Source organism: Coregonus clupeaformis, chromosome 27, assembly GCF_020615455.1.
Source record: "Coregonus clupeaformis isolate EN_2021a chromosome 27, ASM2061545v1, whole genome shotgun sequence".
Lineage (NCBI taxonomy): Eukaryota > Metazoa > Chordata > Actinopteri > Salmoniformes > Salmonidae > Coregonus > Coregonus clupeaformis.
The window spans coordinates 36,771,311-36,790,891 of record NC_059218.1 but is presented as its reverse complement, the minus strand read 5'-3'; the positions used below and the strand labels follow the sequence as shown (position 1 = coordinate 36,790,891).

The following is a 19,581-nucleotide window of genomic DNA, read 5'->3' as shown; positions in this document are numbered from 1 at the left end:
ATGGCGTTTGCAACGCCAGGGTTGTGGGTTTGATTCCCACGGGGGGCCAGTATGAAAATAATATATATATATACATACACTACCGGTCAAAAGTTTTAGAACACCTACTCATTCAAGGGTTTTTCTTAATTTTTAACTATTTTCTACATTGTAGAATAATAGTGAAGACATCAAAACTATGAAATAACATACATGGAATCATGTAGTAACCAAAAAAGTGTTAAACAAAACAAAATATACAGTGGGGGAAAAAAATATTTAGTCAGCCACCAATTGTACAAGTTCTCCCACTTAAAAAGATGAGAGAGGCCTGTAATTTTCATCATAGGTACACGTCAACTATGACCGACAAATGGAGGAAAAAAATCCAGAAAATCACATTGTAGGATTTTTAATTAATTTATTTGTAAATAATGGTGGAAATAAGTATTTGGTCACCTACAAACAAGCAAGATTTCTGGCTCTCACAGACCTGTAACTTCTTCTTTAAGAGGCTCCTCTGTCCTCCACTCGTTACCTGTATTAATGGCACCTGTTTGAACTTGTTATCAGTATAAAAGACACCTGTCCACAACCTCAAACAGTCACACTCCAAACTCCACTATGGCCAAGACCAAAGAGCTGTCAAAGGACACCAGAAACAAAATTGTAGACCTGCACCCGGCTGGGAAGACTGAATCTGCAATAGGTAAGCAGCTTGGTTTGAAGAAATCAACTGTGGGAGCAATTATTAGGAAATGGAAGACATACATGACCACTGATAATCTCCCTCGATCTGGGGCTCCACGCAAGATCTCACCCCGTGGGGTCAAAATGATCACAAGAACGGTGAGCAAAAATCCCAGAACCACATGGGGGGACCTAAGTAACAAAGCCTACCGTCAGTAACACACTACGCCGCCAGGGACTCAAATCCTGCAGTGCCAGACGTGTCCTGCTTAAGCCAGTACATGTCCAGGCCCGTCTGAAGTTTGCTAGAGTGCATTTGGATGATCCAGAAGAGGATTGGGAGAATGTCATATGGTCAGATGAAACCAAAATATAACTTTTTGGTAAAAACTCAACTCGTCGTGTTTGGAGGACAAAGAATGCTGAGTTGCATCCAAAGAACACCATACCTACTATGAAGCATGGGGGTGGAAACATCATGCTTTGGGGCTGTTTTTCTGCAAAGGGACCAGGACGACTGATCCGTGTAAAGGAAAGAATGAATGGGGCCATGTATCGTGAGATTTTGAGTGAAAACCTCCTTCCATCAGCAAGGGCTTTGAAGATGAAACGTGGCTGGGTCTTTCAGCATGACAATGATCCCAAACACACAGCCCGGGCAACGAAGGAGTGGCTTCGTAAGAAGCATTTCAAAGTCCTGGAGTGGCCTAGCCAGTCTCCAGGTCTCAACCCCATATAAAATCTTTGGAGGGAGTTGAAAGTCCGTGTTGCCCAGCGACAGCCCCAAAACATCACTGCTCTAGAGGAGATCTGCATGGAGGAATGGGCCAAAATACCAGCAACAGTGTGTGAAAACCTTGTGAAGACTTACAGAAAACATTTGACCTGTGTCATTGCCAACAAAGGGTATATAACAAAGTATTGAGAAACTTTTGTTATTGACCAAATACTTATTTTCCACCATAATTTGCAAATAAATTCATAAAAAATCCTACAATGTGATTTTCTGGATTTTTTTTCCTCATTTTGTCTGTCATAGTTGACGTGTACCTATGATGAAAATTACAGGCCTCTCTAAATAATTTTTCACCCCACTGTATGTTATATTTCAGATGATTCAAAAAGCCACCCTTTGCTTTGATGACAGCTTTGCACACTCTTGTGGTCCTCTGTAGCTCAGCTGGTAGAGCACGGCGCTTGTAACGCCAAGGTAGTGGGTTCGATCCCCGGGACCACCCATACACAAAAAAAATTATGCACGCATGACTGTAAGTCGCTTTGGATAAAAGCGTCTGCTAAATGGCATATTATATTATATTGGCATTCTCTCAACCAGCTTCATGAGGTAGTCACCTGGAATGCATTTCAATTAACAGGTGTGCCTTCTTAAAAGTTAATTTGTGGAATTTCTTTCCTTCTTAATGCGTTTGAGGCAATCAGTTGTGTTGTGACAAGGTAGGGGGGTATGGACATTTGACCAGTGGAAATGTGTCCTTTTGTCTGGAGTCCAAATTTTAAATTTTTGGTTCCAACCGCCGTGTCTTTTGAGACGCGGTGTGGGTAAACGGATGATCTCCGCATGTGTATTTCCCACCGTAAAGCATGGAGGAGGTGGTGTTATGGTGTGGGGGTGCTTTGCTGCTGACAGTCTGTGATTTATTTAGAATTCAAGGCACACTTAACCAGCATGGCTACCACAGCATTCTGCAGCGATACGCCGTCCCATCTGGTTTGGGCTTAGTGTATCATTTGTTTTTCAACAGGACAATGACCCAACACACGTCCAGGCTGTGTAAGGGCTATTTTACCAAGAAGGAGAGTGATGGAGTGCTGCATCAGATGACCTGGCCTCAACCAAATTGAGATGGTTTGGGATGAGTCGGACCGCAGAGTGAAGGAAAAGCAGCCAACAAGTGCTAAGCATATGTGGGAACTCCTTCAAGACTGTTGGAAAAGCATTCCAGGTCAAGCTGGTTGAGAGAATGCCAAGAGTCATCTGTCATCAAGGCAAAGGGGGGCTATTTGAAGAATCTCAAATTTAAAATATATTTTGATGTGTTTAACACTTTTTTGGTTACTACATGATTCCATATGTGTTATTTCATAGTTTTGATGTCTTCACTATTATTCTACAATGTAGAGATAAAGAAAAACCCTTGAATGAGTAGGTGTTCTAAAACTTTTGACCGGTAGTGTATATATACGTATTCTTTGCAATTCGTATGATATGTTACGAATTCCAGTTTATACAATATGTTACGAATTAGTCAGTGCTTTCGATCCCGAACTGCATCTTTAATGTTCAATGGTAGCCATGGAGATTGTGAGAGCTGTGTAGCTACAGGTAATACACAACTGTTTAAAAATATATATATTTTAATGAAACTACACAATATTGAAACAACTTGCCTCTATTCAATCTGTATCAGATTGCGCAATAGAAATGTAAAGTTAATTTCCCATTGAGCCGACATATGTACTGTTTACCGTGAATGCAATCTTCGCTAACGCGGGAACATTGCCTTTAAATTTCAATCGCGCTGTAATGCTGAACTTCCTTGACTAAATGCTTACACGTTTGAGTGAAAGACTATAATTGTATTGTCCCAGACTGACAGAGGTAGACCTCACAGTTCCAGTGGAATATTCTCCTCACAAAGACTGGTCAACAGGTTGAGGTGCCCCTTGGCCCACTCGTACTGCACAGAAAGAACACGCGGCATGGAACTCAAATGTGACATAGAACTCAAGAACTTGATATAGAACTCCATAAAATGACATAGAACTGTGTGTGTGCGTTCCTGTGTGACATGTGTTCCCCACCTTGGGGTGTGTACAGTCTGTACTGCTCTAGGACCTGTGTGTAGAGAGTGAAGGAGGAGATGTGAGAGAAGTGGGCTGTCTGAACCCGGACCTGTGTGTAGAGAGTGAAGGAGGAGATGTGAGAGAAGTGGGCTGTCTGAACCCGGACCTGTGTGTAGAGAGTGAAGGAGGAGATGTGAGAGAAGTGGGCTGTCTGAACCCGGACCTGTGTGTAGAGAGTGAAGGAGGAGATGTGAGAGAAGTGGGCTGTCTGAATCCCAAAGAGACTGTTCCTCAGACACAATATCCAACAACGACGCAAGGATACACTGGGGAAATGATTGGGGTTGCCTTAGTAATGGTGGCATGGACCAACAACACTGTCCTCCTTGAGGTGTTTCTAATTAGACAGACGGCCTTAACCTGTAATATTTTTTATGCATTGTTCAACACATCCCTCTTGTAACTGTGTATTATGTTATGTCATGCATATGACAGTGTTAAGTGGACATTATAACAATGTTAAGTAGCTTCAAGGGGAGTCCAATACCAGTAGCTCCTCCCTCTCCTCAGAGCTGGCTGCTGATTGGCTGTGTCTCTGCAGAGTGGTCACCTGGGCGTCTGATCTCTCCAGGTAGTCTCTTGGTTCCATGACTCACCTGTGATGTACTGTACACACCTGGACAAGGTAAAGATGATACATGCTGTACACACCTGGACAAGGTAAAGATGATACATGCTGTACACACCTGGACAAGGTAAAGATGATACATGCTGTACACACCTGGACAAGGTAAAGATGATACATGCTGTATGCCACACCATCATGTGGTCCTCTGTAGCTCAGCTGGTAGAGCACGGCGCTTGTAACGCCAAGGTAGTGGGTTCGATCCCCGGGACCACCAATACACAAAAATGTATGCATGCATGACTGTAAGTCGCTTTGGATAAAAGCGTCTGCTAAATGGCATATTATTATATTATGTTCACAGCAAAACCACTGACATTCAGTATATGGCCACATGGCATTTGCATTGACCCCCTCCCCCTATTATGCACAGTCACTTTACCCCTACCTACATGTGCAAATTACCTCAACTAACCTGTCCCGCACATTGACTCGGTACCGGTATCCCCGGTATATAGCCTCATTCATGTTATTTTTTTGTGTTACTTTTTTTTTTTTTTACTTTAGTTTATTTAGTAAATATTTTCTTAACTCTATTTTCTTAAAACTGCATTGTTGGTTAAGGACTTGTAAGTAAGCATTTCACAGTAAGGTCTACACATGTTGTATTCGGCGCATGTGACAAATAAAATGTGATTTGATTTGATACATATTCAGTATAAAATGAAACCCGATGACACTGAACAACATGATCAGAAATTACATTTGAACCAAAAGGTTGACATGCAGTGCATTCAGAAAGTATTCAGACCCTTCCGTTTTCCACATTTTGTTACGTTACAGCCTTATTCTAAAATTGATTGAATTATTTTTAAATCTACACACAATACCCCATAATGACAAAGCGAAAACAGGATTTTAGAATTTTTTGCAAATGTATTAAAAATAAAAAACAGAAATACCTTATTTACATAAGTATTCAGACCCTTTGCTATGAGACTCGAAATTGAGCTCAGGTGCATCCTGATTCCATTGATTATCCTTGGGATGTTTCTACAACTTGATTGGAGTCCACCTGTGGTAAATTCAATTGATTGGACATGATTTGGAAGGCACACACCTGTCTATATAAGGTCCCACAGATGTCAGAGCAAAAACCAAGCCATGAGGTCGAAGGAATTGTCCGTAAAGTTCCGAGACAGGATTGTGTCGAGGCACAGATCTGGGGAAGGGTACCAAAAAATGGTGGCAGCATTGAAGTTCCCCAAGAACACAGTGGCCTCCATCATTCTTAAATGGAAGAAGTTTGGAACCATCAAGACTCTTCCTAGAGCTGGCTGCCAAGGGCCTTGGTCAGGGAGATGTCCAAGAACCCGATGGTCACTCTGACAGAGCTCCAGAATTCCTCTGTGGAGATGGGAGAACCTTCCAGAAGGACAACCATCTCTGCAGCACTCCACCAATCAGGCCTTTATGGTAGAGTGGCCAGACGGAAGCCACTCCTCAGTAAAAGGCACATGACAGCTGCTTGGAGTTTGCAAAAAGGCACCTAAAGGACTCTCAGACCATGAGAAACAAGATTCTCTGGTCTGATGGAACCAAGTTGAACTCTTTGGCCTGAATGCCAAGCGTCACGTCTGGAGGAAACCAGGCACAGCTCATCACCTGGCCAATACCATCCCTACGGTGAAGCATGGTGGTGACAGCATCATGCTGTGGGGATGTTTTTCAGCGGCAGGGACTGGGAGACTAGTCAGGATCGAGGGAAAGATTAACTGAGCAAAGTACAGAGATCCATGATGAAAACCTGCTCCAGAGCGCTCAGGACCTCAGACTGTGGCGAACGTTCACCTTCCAACAGGACAACGACCCTAAGCACACAGCCAAGACAACACAGGAGTGGCTTCGGGACAAGTCTATGAATGTCCTTGAGTGGCCCAGCCAGAGCCCGGACTTGAACCCGATCAAACATCTCTGGAGAGACCTTAAAATAGCTGTGCAGTGACGGTCCCCATCCAACCTGACAGAGCTTGAGAGGATCTGCAGAGAAGAATGGGAGAAATTCCCCAAATACAGGTGTGCCAAGCTTGTAGCATCATACCCAAGAAGACTCAAGGCTGTAATCGCTGCCAAAGATGCTTCAACAAAGTACTGAATAAATGGTCTGAATACTTATGTAATATCATATTTTTAATTTTTAATAAATTACCAAACATTTAAAAAAAACGGTTTTTGACTTGTCATTATGGGGTATTGTGTGTAGATTGATGAGGGGAAACAATCCGTTTAATTAATTTTAGAATAAGGCTGTAATGTTACAAAATGTGGAAAAAGTGAAGGGGTCTGAATACTTTCTGAATGCACTGTACCTAGTGTGTGTCTGTTTCCAGGAAATGACCAGATGACAGCTGGTAGGAGTGAGCTTCTTTCCTAACACAGAACTGATTTGATTGGTCAAAATACCAATTAGTTTTTAAAAAGATCAGAATTGGGCTACCTGTGTAAACACAGCCATTTTAATACAACGTGTAGACTCGACAAACCTTGATTAGAGAGTAATTGGATCAATTTGATCAGATCACGAAACTCACATGTTAGCGCAACATGTAAACAAGGCTTAAAACAGGGACTGTAGCAGGGTTTATCTATCTATAGCGCTGTCAGATACAGCTCACTGCTGCCACACAGTGGCCAAGTTATGAAAGGCATCCATGTAAAACGAGGCTATTGGGAAGTTATCTATTCATTCATTAGAAAAACACAACTGCTTTTTGTTTCTATAAAAAAAAGATTTTATTGCACAGGTTGATTATGTTTGTACAGACTACATATCTTTATTTGTATGTTACCATCAATAATATTGCTGTTTTTCTTTATGTTTAGATTTCTGTCTGTGTAATCCATAAACATATTTTTTGACATTTATATAATCTCAAACAGTGGAGGCTGGTGGAAAGAGCTATAGGAGGATGGGCTCATTGTAATGGCTATAATGGAATAAATGGAACGGTATCAAACACATCACACATATGCAAACCGAATGTTTGACTCTGTTCCATTGATTCCATTCCAGACATTAAAATGAGCCTGTCCTCCTAAAGCTCCTCCCACCAGCCTCCACTGATCTCAAAACCACAGGTTTCCAAACCACCAGTGCTGGTTATAGATGCGCTCTCTTAGCCCAAGTAGGGTCAGGTTATGGATGATACAATGCTTTGGAATCTAGATATAGAAACTCAGTGATAGAAATCTCCTTCAAACATTAGACATATTTCTTTACATCCCCTTTATCAGGTTGGAAAACATATGACAGAAACATTTACAATATTAAAACTATGACTAATATAGATACACATTACGATTAGATGCTGGTGTCAGGGACCATAATGTCTTATAATAATAGACCAATAAACCAATGGGCCAGAATGTCCCTTTGCAATCACATATAAATATATATTTAGATATCTGAGACAGCAAGGTGATTTTTGTGTGTGAAGAACTACACTACATGGCCAATAATATCTATACATTATAGTAGCCTATACGTGAGATTTTGAAAGTGAAAACATTTCAATGATGAACGACTTGAACACGTTACAGTTTGCAGTACGGTGTGTATCAAGCGTCTCAGGGTAGCAGTGCTGATCAGCTCCATCCCATCTATGTAATCTTATTCATTGTGATCTAAAAGACAAAACTGATCCTAGATCACCCCTCCTACTTAGAGATGCTCGAGTCATGCAGTCCTACGACAAGCAGTGTAAACGACATGAAACTGATGTCCACGTGACCTTGTATTTGCATATTTATGACCAAATATTCCCCTTTTTCAATCTGAATTGATTAATAACTGGAATAAACTGGAATAAATAGATACTTCAGTATACATCTGAAAGTAAAATGTGATAGTAGTTCATACAAACAGAACATACATTTAAAATCAAGGCCATGTCACTAGAGGAAAGGTTGAATTGATTTTACCCCCGTCCTCCAAAGGAAAGGAATACTAAAACAGCAGCTACATGCGTATTGATGTAGTAGTAATGGAATATATATTTTAGTATAAATATTTGATCTGTCCAAGTCTGAGCATGTAGTTCATAATGAAAGGTCGCTTCTCTTTCACTGCCCTAGCTCGTTCACTCCCCTAGTCCGTCTCACAGATCTAAGACATCTGACTGGGCCTGTATTCAGTAAGTGTCTGACAGTAGGAGTGCTGATCTAGGATCATGTCTCCCCTCTCTGTATATATAATCTTAGTGATTATGATCTAAAAGGCAAAACTGATCCTAGATTAGCCCTCGTGTTAGCCCTTGTGAATATGGGCCCTGGTACAGTAGGTGTAAAGAAAACAAGCCTTCAGATTGGATAGGTGGTGGAGATTCCACCATGTTGCTTTCATCCATCCGGTCAGATTGGATAGGTGGTGGAGATTCCACCATGTTTTTCCGTCCATCCAGTCAGATTGGATAGGTGGTGGAGATTCCACCATGTTGCTTTCATCCATCCAATCAGATTGGATAGGTGGTGGACTTTCTGGCGTGTTGCTTTCATCCATCCAATCAGATTGGATAGGTGGTGGACTTTCCACCATGTTGCTTTCATCCATCCATTCCCGTCAGATCTGTGAAGGGGAGTGAACGTGGGCTGAGGGGGGAAAACACAACAACTTTCTGGAATGAAAAGCAATCTTACATGGCCTGGTCAAAGATACAGTGCTATGAAAAAGTATTTGCCCCCTTTCTAATTTTCTCTACTTTTGCATATTTGTGATACTGCATGTTATCATATCTTCAACCAAAACCTAATATTAGATAAAGGGAACATAAGTGGACAATTAACACAACAATTACATATTTATTTCATATACAAAGTTATGCAACACCCAATTTGTTGCTTTTTAGCAATTTTCATGTAGACTTGATTGTGTGTTTTGGATCATTGTCTTGCTGCATGACCCAGCTGTGCTTCAGCTTCAGCTCACAGACGGATGGTCTGACATTCTTCTGTAGAATTATCTGATACAGAGCAGAATTCATGGTTCCTTCTATTAAGGCAAGTCGTCCAGGTCCTGAGGCAGAAAAGCATCCCCAAATCATCACACCACCACCACCATGCTTGACCTTTGGTATGATGTTCTTACTGTGGAATGCAGAGTTTGGTTTTCGCCAGGCATTACTGGAACCATGTCGTCCAAAAAGTTATACTTTTGAATCATCTGTCCATAGAACGTTCTTCCAAGAGTCTTGATGATCATCCAGGTGCTTTTTGGCAAACTTGAGTCAACCTTTTGGACGAGATGGGTCCCATTATGCCTGGCGAAAACCAAACACTGCATTCCACAGTAAGAACATCATACCAAAGGTCAAGCATGGTGGTGGTGTGATGGTTTGGGGATGCTTTGCTGCCTCAGGACCTGGACGACTTGCCTTAATAGAAGGAACCATGAATTCTGCTCTGTATCAGAGAATTCTACAGGAGAATGTCAGACCATCCGTCTGTGAGCTGAAGCTGAAGCGCAGCTGGGTCATGCAGCAAGACAATGATCCAAAACACACAATCAAGTCTACACGAAAATTGCTAAAAAGCAACAAATTGGAAGTTTTGGAATGGCCTAGTCAAAGTCCAGCCCTAATCCCAATTGAGATGTTGTGGCAGGACTTGAAACGAGCAGTTCATGCTTGAAAACCCACACGTCACTGAGTTAAAGCAGTTCTGCATGGAAGAGTGGGCCAAAATTCCTCCACAGCGACGTGAGATACTGATCAACAACTATAGGAAGCATTTGGTTGGAGTCATTGCAGCTAAAGGTGGCACAACCAGTTATTGAGTGTAAGGGGGCAATTACTTTTTCACACAGGGGAATTGGGTGTTGCATAACTTTGTTTATGAAATAAATATGTAATTGTTGTGTTATTTGTTCACTTATGTTCCCTTTATCTAATATTAGGTTTTGGTTGAAGATCTGATAACATTCAGTATCAAAAATATGCAAAAGTAGAGAAAATTAGAAAGGGGGCAAATACTTTTTCATAGCACTGTATTTCAAACCACAACCTTATTATTCATGTACCAGGCAGGCCAGGTGGTTCATGTTCCAAGCATTTGGGGACAGTTGAGCATACACAGAACACCGCCCTATGGACACTTAGAGTGACACGACATACGGTAAATACTGTACATACATACAGTGCCTTTAAATATCCAATGAGTCACATGCAGTGCAGACAGACAGACAGACAGACAGACAGACAGACAGACAGTCGACTCTACTGTTGGAACATTGTGAGGGAGGGAATGTCAGGTGTAGAATGTTGTCTATGTGACTCAAGACTATGGAAGTCAGCTGAGCTAAAGTTTAGGGGTTTGCTCTGGGAGCTAACACAAATCTGTCCTCAAGTCGCAAACCACCTCTGTTACAGTGTAAAAATCCATTGGCATAATGTCCACAGGTGAGTGATTATAAAATGTAAATATAAGATAGTAGAATATTAATAAAAAAGAACAGATTAACAGGTTTAGATACATTTTAAAACATTAAACATCAATAGCGCCAGTCAGGCAATGTTGCCCTCCCGTAAACCCAGAACCAAAAGTTCAGTTAAACATTAGGAATGGCTCAAAGCACCTGATGCATGTTGAATAGATTGCTGTTGATTAGGCAATACATCTTTTAAATAGGAGGTTAAAAAAAATCTATCTTTTAAAGGGGTGGTTAGAAAATCAATCTTAAAGGGGTGGCCTTCTCTGATACAGAAATGAAAGGAATCCCTTTATGCCCACAAAATATAAAAAGATTGCTTTGTATCATGTCCAGTCTGTTCATCAAGTCCTCCTAGTGTCTTTGATTTGTCTTTTTTTCCACTGAAAAGGACATTTCCTGTGTGCGTCCTTCAGTACTTGCACTCTCTTGTCTGTTTACTGTTCGTGATATAAATCAAAACAAACTTGATTAAAATAACAGATAGTTGTCCTTCACAGAGGTGTTTGGGTTCTGGCTGGTCTGTATTCCTGTTTTTGCTGCAGAGAGAGGAAGTGAGGTCATATAACTAGCTCACAGTGTGATTGGCTTACTCCATGCCGTTCCGCAGCATCTGATTGGCTGCAATGAGCATGACGCTGATGATGAAGGCCATGGCGAAGGCGCAGATCAGACTCTTCCTCACGCATGTCTGTCTGTTCTTCTTCTTAGGATGGACTGAACGAGAGAGGAGAAGAGGAGGAGAGGAGAGGAGAGGAGAAGAGAAGAGAGGAGAGGAGAGGAGAGGAGAGGAGAGGAGAGGAGAGGAGAGGAGAGGAGAGGAGAGGAGAGGAGAAAAAAAGAAGTATAACTTAAGTCACTTATTACATCAAAGGATGATAATTTAATATTATGCCTCCCCTCCAATTCCCCATGGTGTTAACATTACAAACTGGTAAAATAAACTTTCTCCACTGAGTTCCCCCAGATAATACATTACTGAAAACCAAAGACTAAAGAGGATGACGCTGCAAGTTTACTCTCCTCTTTCCTTTTCCAGAGACTTTGTCTTTGGGAAAAAATAGTAATGCAACTGAAAACATGAACAATAGGAAGTCCCTTTGTCTTTGTTTGTTAACATCACAAATAACCCAGACACCAGCCTGTAGAAGCCCAGACACACAGAGAGGGCAAGAGAGGACCCTCTGTTCTCCTGTTTCTCTTATCTTCTCTCCCAGACCCTCCTCTGTTCTCCTGTTTCTCTTATCTTCTCTCCCAGACCCTCCTCTGTTCTCCAATCTCAGCATCTCTCTCTCTACATTTACGTCATTTATCTTATCCAGAGCGACTTACAAGAGGAACTAGGGTTAAGTGCATTGCTCAAGGGCACATCGACAGATTTTTCACCTGGTCGGCTCGGCGATTATATAATCCATATTATGTATATCATGTAGTATTATGTATATTATATTATGTCTTTTATTTGTTGTTTTGTTTCCTGTTTGGACCCCAGGAAGAGTAGCCGTGGCCTTAGCAGCGGCTAATTGGGGATCCCAATAAAATACTAAATACTAACTCTCTCTCTCTCTCTCTCTCTCTCTCTCTCTCTCTCTCTCTCTCTCTCTCTCTCTCATCTCTCTATCTCCATTTCTTTCTCTACCATCTCTCTCTTTTAGTATTATGTCTCTCTGTGTCTCCCCCCCTCTCACCTCCCTCATACTCGGGGCAGTTCCCTGTCTCATTGAGGCTCTCCTCTTCGTTGATGATGATGTTCTCGATGTCCTTCATGGTCAAGTGGTCTTGGAACGCGTGAAACAGAACCTGCTTCAGCTCATCCAGAGACATCTGCTGCATGTCAAACTGCAGGGGCAAGACACACATGCACACAGAGGCAGATACACACCCAAGGTCAAATCATAGAACTGGCTTTTTCTCATTTGTGTGTGTGTGTGTGTGTGTGTGTGAGAGTGATTTATGAAGCCCTGAGCAGAGCAAGTCTCATTCCAATCAAGAGTCAGTCTGTCTCGGACGTTTTCATTTAAAAAAAACTCATAATTCATTTCAACTCTGCGTCTGCCCTTCCCAAAACCCCTCCCTCCCTCCCCTCCTAATATGGAGAGAGGGGAAAAAAGGGAGCGAGAGAAAGAAAGAAAGAAAAAGAGAGATAACTCTTTTGTTCCCCTGCCACTGTGGACAGAATGACCTGAAGGAGAAGAGAGAAGAGTAGCAGGTCTACCTGTGGAGTGATGGATGGGCCAGAGTATACCTGAGAGGATGGGCTCCTATTCTAAGGGACCACACACACCGAATGAACTGTTGATCTACCGTTGATCTGCTGTTCGTCTGCCGTTCCTTCTTCCTGGTGTGTTTTAGGGACCACCCGGTGGACGTCTGACTGATGTCATTTCCGTGCGATTTTACATGTAGAATTGGTTTGCAGTCGGTTTAAAAATTATGGCTTGCACTCTGTTCAGAGGAGTTAAGTATTCTCGGCCGAAAAACACTACCGGTGTGTCTGTGCCCTAAGCTCTCCCTCTCTCTCCTTCCAGGGCCCATTCCCCAATCCCTAAACCCCTAAGCCATACGCCTCATAAAATTAGATGTGAGAGGATGTGATTGGTATAAAGTAATTTGGTAAAAATTCGATCTAGCATATCAGAGAACAAGATGGAGCTATTACCATATCGCTTCCACGTATCAAATCCTCTCAGATCTCCACGAATGCATAGGGGGTAGTAGGGTTTAATTTGGGATTGGGCCCAGGTGTTTCTCCACCCAGGTGTTTTTTCCTTGTTACTGTTGCCCTGAGGTTTGCTCTTTGGAGGGGTTTAAATCCAGGTCAGTTGCCAGTTGTTGTGACTAATTACTTTGTACAAATCAATGTACAAATGAAATGAGACTGGTTGATTGATTGATCGATTAATTAATGCTATGTGTTCTAGTCTACCCTATTCTGCCGACTCAAAGGAAACTGTTTGATGTAGATACAGTTGAAGTACCTTGACTTTGTTAAAATGTAATTATTTAATTTAACAACATAGGTTCCATCTGATCGGTCAGATATGGTGAGGTTAGATCATCTATACATGGGGTGTAGGACATGAACATATACAGTTGAAGTCGGACATTTACAGTGGGGAAAAAAAGTATTTAGTCAGCCACCAATTGTGCAAGTTCTCCCACTTAAAAATATGAGAGAGGCCTGTAATTTTCATCATAGGTACACGTCAACTATGACAGACAAATTGAGGAAAAAAAATCCAGAAAATCACATTGTAGGATTTTTTATGAATTTATTTGCAAATTATGGTGGAAAATAAGTATTTGGTCACCTACAAACAAGCAAGATTTCTGGCTCTCACAGACCTGTAACTTCTTCTTTAAGAGGCTCCTCTGTCCTCCACTCATTACCTGTATTAATGGCACCTGTTTGAACTTGTTATCAGTATAAAAGACACCTGTCCACAACCTCAAACAGTCACACTCCAAACTCCACTATGGCCAAGACCAAAGAGTTGTCAAAGGACACCAGAAACAAAATTGTAGACCTGCACCAGGCTGGGAAGACTGAATCTGCAAGAGGTATGACGGCTGCATGGTCCCATGGTGTTTATACTTGCGTACTATTGTTTGTACAGATGTACTTCAGGCGTTTGGAAATTGCTCCCAAGGATGAACCAGACTTGTGGAGGTCTACAATTCTTTTGGCTGATTTCTTTTGATTTTCCCATGATGTCAAGCAAAGAGGCACTGAGGAATGCCTTGAAATACATCCACAGGTACACCTCCAATTGACCCACATTTCAATTAGCCTATCAGAAGCCTCTAAAGCCATGACATAATTTTCTGGAATTTTCCAAGCTGAATAAAGGCACAGTCAACTTAGTGTATGTAAACTTCTTACCCACTGGAAATGTGATACAGTGAATTATAAGTGAAATAATCTGTTTGTAAACAATTGTTGGAAAAATTGCTTATGTCATGCACAAAGTAGATGTCCTAACTGGCTTGCCAAAAGTATAGTTTGTTAACAAGAAATTTGTGGAGTGGTTGAAAAACAAGTTTTAATGACTCCAAACTAAGTGTATGTAAACTTCCGACTTCAAATGTAAATAGAGAGATAAATAGAGAGATATAAAGAGACATATAAAGAGAGATAAAAACGAATGAAACTGTGTGATATTGTTGTGGGCCATTAGACAGTAGAGGTCAATATGAGCCAGTAGAGGTCAATATGAGCCAGTAGAGACAGTAGAGGTCAATATGAGCCAGTAGAGACAGTAGAGGTCAATATGAGCCAGTAGCGACAGTAGAGGTCAATATGAGCCAGTAGAGACAGAAGAGGTCAATATGAGCCAGTAGAGACAGTAGAGGCCAATATGAGCCAGTGGAGACATTAGACGTCAATATGAGCCAGTAGAGAGAGTAGAGATCAATATGAGCCAGTAGAGACAGTAGAGGTCAATATAAGCCAGTAGAGACAGAAGAGGTCAATATGAGCCAGTGGAGACAGTAGATGTCAATATGAGCCAGTAGAGAAAGTAGAGATCAATATGAGCCAGTAGAGAAAGTAGAGGTCAATATGAGCCAGTAGAGACAATAGAGGTCAATATGAGCCAGTAGAGACAGTAGAGGCCAATATGAGCCAGTAGAGAAAGTAGAGGTCAATATGAGCCAGTAGAGACAGAATAGGTCAACATGAGCCAGTAGAGACAGTAGAGGTCAATATGAGACAGTAGAGGTCAATATGAGCCAGTAGAAAAAGTAGAGATCAATATGAGCCAGTAGAGACAGAATAGGTCAATATGAGCCAGTGGAGACAGTAGAGGTCAATATGAGCCAGTAGAGAAAGTAGAGATCAATATGAGCCAGTAGAGACAGTAGAGGTCAATATGAGCCAGTAGAGACAGAATAGGTTAAAATGAGCCAGTAGAGACAATAGAGGTCAATATGAGCAAGTAGAGACAGTAATAATAATATGCCATTTAGCAGACGCTTTTATCCAAAGCGACTTACAGTCATGCGTGCATACATTTTTGTGTATGTTGAGGCCAATATGAGCCAGAAGAGAAAGTAGAGGTCAAAATGAGCCAGTAGAGACAGAAGAGGTCAACATGAGCCAGTAGAGACAGTAGACGTCAATATGAGCCAGTAGAGACAGTAGAGGTCAATATGAGCCAGTAGAAAAAGTAGAGATCAATATGAGCCAGTAGAGAAAGAATAGGTTAAAATGAGCCAGTAGAGACAGTAGAGGTCAATATGAGCCAGTAGAGACAGTAGAGGTCAATATGAGCCAGGATAAAAAGTAGATGTCAATATAAGCCAGTAGAGAAAGAATAGGTTAAAATGAGCCAGTAGAGACAGTAGAGGTCAATATGAGCCAGTAGAGACAGTAGAGGTCAATATGAGCCAGTAGAGACAGTAGAGGTCAATATGAGTCAGTAGAGACAGTAGAGGCCAATATGAGCCAGTAGGACAGTAGAGGTCAATATGAGCCTGTAGAGAAAATAGTGATCAATATGAGCCAGTAGAGACAGTATAGGTCAATATGGACCACTAGAAACAGAAGAGGTCAATATGAGCCAGTGGAGACATTAGAGGTCAATATGAGCCAGTAGAGAGAGTAGAGGTCAATATGAGCCAGTAGAGACAGAATAGGTTAAAATGAGCCAGTAGAGACAGTAGAGGTCAATATGAGCCAGTAGAGACAGTAGGGGACAATATGAGCCAGTAGAGACAGTAGGGGTCAATATGAGCCAGTAGAGACAGTAGAGGTCAATATGAGCCAGTAGAAAAAGTAGAGGTCAATATGAGCCAGTAGATACAGTAGAGGTCAATATGAGCCAGTAGAGACAGTGGAAGTCAATATGAGCCAGTAGAAAAGTAGAAGTCAATATGAGCCAGTAGAGAAAGTAGAGGTCAATATGAGTCAGTAGAGATAGTAGAGGTCAATATGAGTCAGTAGAGACAGTAGAGGTCAATATGAGCCAGTAGGACAGTAGAGGTCAATAGGAGCCAGGAGAGACAGTAGAGGTCAATATGAGCCAGGAGAGACAGTAGAGGTCAATATGAGCCAGTAGAGACAGTAGCGGTCAATATGAGCCAGTAGAGACAGTAGAGGTCAATATGAGCCAGTAATACTGTAATATCACTCTAATCACCCTATCCAATATCATGTCTGTCTCTCTGCTGTTATCACCCTATCCAATATCATGTCTGTCTCTCTGCTGTTATCACTCTAATCACCCTATCCAATATCATGTCTGTCTCTCTACTGTTATCACTCTAATCACCCTATCCAAAATCCTGTCTGTCTCTCTGCTGTTGTCACTCTAATCACCCTATACAATATCCTGTCTGTCTCTCCGCTGTTATCACTGTAATCACCCTATCCAATATCCTGTCTGTCACTCTGCTGTTATCACTCTAATCACCCTATCCAATACCATGTCTGTCTCTCTGCCGTTATCACTATAATCACCTTATCCAATATCCTGTCTGTCTCTCTGCCGTTATCACTGTAATCACCCTATCCAATATCCTGTCTGTCTCTCTGCTGTTATCATTCTAATCACCCTATCCAATATCCTGTCTGTCTCTCTGCTGTTATCATTCTAATCACCCTATCCAATATCCTGTCTGTCTCTCTGCTGTTATCACTCTAATCACCCTATCGAATATCCTGTCTGTCTCTCTGCTGTTATCACTCTAATCACCCTATCGAATATCCTGTCTGTCTCTCTGCTGTTATCACTCTAATCACCCTATCCAATATCCTGTCTGTCACTGCTGTTATCACTCTAATCACCCTATCCAATATCCTGTCTGTCACTCTGCTGTTATCACTCAAATCATCCTATCCAATATCCTGTCTGCCTCTCTGCTATAATCTCTCTAATCACTCTATCCAATATCATGTCTGTCTCTCTGCTGTTATCATCCTATCCAATATCCTGTCTGTCACTCTGCTGTTATCACTCTAATCACCCTATCCAATATCCTGTCTGTCACTCTGCTGTTATCACTCTAATCACCCTATCCATTATCATGTCTATCTCTCTGCTGTAATCACTCTAATCACCCTATCCAATATCCTGTCTAACTTTCTGCTGTTATCACACTAATCACCCTATGCAATATCCTGTCTGTCTCTCTGCTGTTATCACTCTAATCACCCTATCCAATATCCTGTCTGTCTCTCCTGTTCACTTCAACCTGTCTCTGCTGTTATCACTCTAATCACCCTATCCAATATCCTGTCTGTCTCTCTGCTGTTATCATCTAATCACCCTATCCAATATCCTGTCTGTCTCTCTGCTGTTTTCACTCTATCACCTATCCAATATAATGTCTGTCTCTCTGCTGTTATCCCCCTATCAATATCCTGTCTTCTCTCTGCTGTTATCACTCTAATCACCCTATCCAATATCCTGTCTGTCTCTCTGCTGTTATCACCCTATCCAATATCCTGTCTGTCTCTCTGCTGTTATCTCTCTAATCACCCTATCCAATATCATGTCTGTCTCTCTGCTGTTATCAACCTATCCAATATCCTGTCTGTCTCTCTGCTGTTTTCACTCTAATCACCCTATCCAATATCATGTCTGTCTCTCTGCTGTTATCACCCTATCCAATATCCTGTCTCTCTCTGCTGTTATCACCATATCCAATATCCTGTCTGTCTTTCTGCTGTTATCACTCTAATCACCCTATCCAATATCCCGTCTGTCTCTCTGCTGTATCACCACCTATCCAATATCCTGTCTGTCTCTCTGCTGTTATCACCCTATCCAATATCCTGTCTGTCTCTCTCTGTTATCACTCTGCTGTAATCACTCTAATCACCAAATCCAATATCCTGTCTGTCTCTCTGCTGTTATCACTCTAATTACCCTATCCAATATCATGTCTGTCTCTCTGTTGTTATCACTCTATTCACCCTATCCAATATCCTGTCTGTCTCTCTGCTGTTATCATCCTATCCAATATCCCGTCTGTCACTCTGCTGTTATCACTCTAATCACCCTATCCAATATCCTGTCTGTCACTCTGCTGTTATCACTCTAATCACCCTATCCAATATAATGTCTGTCTCTCTGCTGTTATCACCTTATCCAATATAATTTCTGTCTCTCTGATGTTATCATTCTAATCACCTTATCCAATATATTGTCTATCACTCTGCTGTTATCACTATAATCACTCTATCCAATATCCTGTCTGTCTCTCTGCTGTTATCACTCTAATCACCCTATCCATTATCCTGTCTGTCTCTCTGCTGTTATCACTCTAATCACCCTATCCAATATCATGTCTGTCTCTCTGCTGTTATCACTCTAATCCCTATCCAATATCCTGTCTGTCTCTCTGCTGTTATCACTCTAATCACCCTATCCAATATCATGTCTGTCTCTCTGCTGTTATCACCTATCTCTATATCACCTATCAAATATCATGTCTTTGTCTCTCTGTTGTTATCACTCTAATCACCCTATCCAATATCCTGTCTGTCTCTCTGCTGTTATCACTCTATCCAATATCCTGTCTGTCTCTCTGTTATCACTATCAATATCTCTGTTCTCTTATCACTCATCACAATATCCTGTCTGTCTCTCTGCTGTTATCACTCTAATCACCCTATCCAATATCCTGTCTGTCTCTCTGCTGTTATCACCCTATCCAATATCCTGTCTGTCTCTCTGCTGTTATCACTCTAATCACCCTATCCAATATCATGTCTGTCTCTCTGCTGTTATCAACCTATCCAATATCCTGTCTGTCGCTCTGCTGTTTTCACTCTAATCACCCTATCCAATATAATGTCTGTCTCTTTGCTGTTATCACCCTATCCAATATCCTGTCTCTCTCTGCTGTTATCACCATATCCAATATCCTGTCTGTCTTTCTGCTGTTATCACTCTAATCACCCTATCCAATATCCTGTCTGTCTCTCTGCTGATATCACCCTATCCAATATCCTGTCTGTCTCTCTGCTGTTATCACCCTATCCAATATCCTGTCT

General features: G+C 41.6%; 1 protein-coding gene across 2 annotated transcripts in view; it reads right to left on the bottom strand.

Moving 5' to 3' along the window:
* Window positions 1–10,124: 10,124 nt before the first annotated feature.
* The window catches only part of LOC121541993 (calcium-binding protein 8-like), a 79,467-nt gene continuing 70,010 nt past the window's right edge, over window positions 10,125–19,581 (bottom strand). For both annotated transcript variants that reach the window (XM_041851412.1, XM_041851411.1), the window contains exons 5-6: window positions 12,269–12,419; window positions 10,125–11,297 (exon numbers count right to left, since the gene is read on the bottom strand). In XM_041851412.1, coding sequence (XP_041707346.1) covers window positions 11,170–11,297; window positions 12,269–12,419 — 279 coding nt within the window. In that variant the 3' untranslated portion in view covers window positions 10,125–11,169. The remainder of the gene's footprint in view (window positions 11,298–12,268; window positions 12,420–19,581) is intronic.